At 38.1% G+C, this 1,611-nt stretch overlaps 1 protein-coding gene across 2 annotated transcripts in view; it reads right to left on the bottom strand.

The window, feature by feature from the left end:
* upp1 (uridine phosphorylase 1) overlaps positions 1-1,611 on the bottom strand; it is a 10,038-nt gene that overhangs the window by 6,078 nt on the left and 2,349 nt on the right. For both annotated transcript variants that reach the window (XM_014024923.1, XM_014024922.1), the window contains 3 exons: positions 1,149-1,260; positions 532-690; positions 324-438 (listed from right to left, as the gene is read on the bottom strand). In XM_014024923.1, the coding sequence (XP_013880377.1) occupies positions 324-438; positions 532-690; positions 1,149-1,260 (386 nt within the window). The remainder of the gene's footprint in view (positions 1-323; positions 439-531; positions 691-1,148; positions 1,261-1,611) is intronic.

Here is a 1,611-nt window from a genome sequence, read left to right as displayed (position 1 = left end):
CAGATACTTTAAGACTTTTACTCAAGTAATATTCCTAAAGGAGACTTTAACTTTTACTAAAGTAATTTATTGGTAAGATACTTGTACTTTTACTCAAGTATCACTTTGTGGTACTTTATACAACACTGTGTGGCCCACTCTTTTTTTTTACAAAATGCCACAACACTTTACTCTTTCTCCTGGCAGTCCTTTCAAACCTCACTTATTCACTCTTTACATTTCTCATCAGTCCCATCAATGTTTTAAAACAATTAAATTCAAAGTGTTGCCATATTTTTCCCGCCACTGTTGCAAGATGTAAACAGGTAAATAAATGATTGTACCTATTCCCCCAGATGTCCCAATACGGATAATTGTAACGTCCGTACATCGCGCGTAATGGAGTAGTTTTATGAGCTCGTGCAACATTATGGCAATAGACGGGATGCCCATCCCATGCTGTTAAAAACCAAACACACRAGTTAGTCACAGATTACAAGTGAGACACCGTCACAGGAGGGAGACAGAAGCTGAAATCGTGTTCTTACGTACGCTCACAGAGAGTACGGGGCCAGCTTTGTACATGGCGTACCGATCCGTCCCAGCACAGATGTTTGGGTAATCTGAACTGGGATCTTCCAGGTTGAGCTCGGCAGAGATGTACTCAATGAACGATTTCATCCTCCAGGGACTGCCCCCAACACAAACAAACTGGAGTCAAAGCACACACAGAGACACGTCGAACCTTAAAAGTGATGCAGGATCTTACATGAAACTGCTGTTAGAACTCAGTTTGTTTTGTGAAAGACTCTCAACAACCACAKTAATCAGCTCAACATCTGTAAATGTGACGAATTATGAGCTAAAGTGGACTAGCAGTGGCAGCCATCTTAAAATGAGAAGTGAATCCATTGTAGATGCACATCCTGTGGTTACTTTGATTAAAATCTCTCTCTTAGCTCATGGAAAAGTTGTTGGCTCACAGGCAGGATTGACTCAAACAGGAAATGCCCAAGTTTTAAGAAAAAGCGTGGCGCAATTCGTATTGCGCTCAAATCATATGTTGAGAATGACTCACAAACACTGCCACACCTAATTTTGGCCACAAAATTAACAGTTTCCTTAAATCTTAAAACATAATATATATTTAAAAAAAAGAAAGTTATTACTTTGACGTCACCAAACATCTCTGGCAGGTTGTGAGTTCCAGTTCCAAGACTGAAGTGGTACAGGAAGTCCTCTTTTAGGGCATCCAGATGTGGGTTGTGGACGTAAACAAGGCTTAAAAACAAAAAGGGAGGAGAGACGGTGAAAAAACAWAAAGATTGGAAAGTAAGTACAAATACTTTGTTACTATACTTAAGTAGAAATTTTGGTTATCTGTGCTTTACTTGAGTAATTACATTTTACTTCTACTCCTTACATTTTCACACAATTATCTGTACTTTCTACTTCTTACATTTTTAAACAAGTTAAGTAAAGAAAGTCGTTACTCCTGTTTCATTTCAGCTCATTATTGCTAAAAAATCCTATCCTGATAAATTGTGTCTCCTGTAAAGTGAATTTAATTGTAGTTGGATGAGAAGTATAAACATATACCATTCTGACACCAAATTGTACACAATCCATCAC

This window comes from Austrofundulus limnaeus, unplaced genomic scaffold (assembly GCF_001266775.1).
Source record: "Austrofundulus limnaeus strain Quisiro unplaced genomic scaffold, Austrofundulus_limnaeus-1.0 Scaffold446, whole genome shotgun sequence".
Classification (NCBI taxonomy): Eukaryota; Metazoa; Chordata; class Actinopteri; order Cyprinodontiformes; family Rivulidae; genus Austrofundulus; species Austrofundulus limnaeus.
The sequence above is the reverse complement of the archived record's forward strand: the minus strand, read 5'-3'. Positions and strand labels throughout refer to the sequence as shown.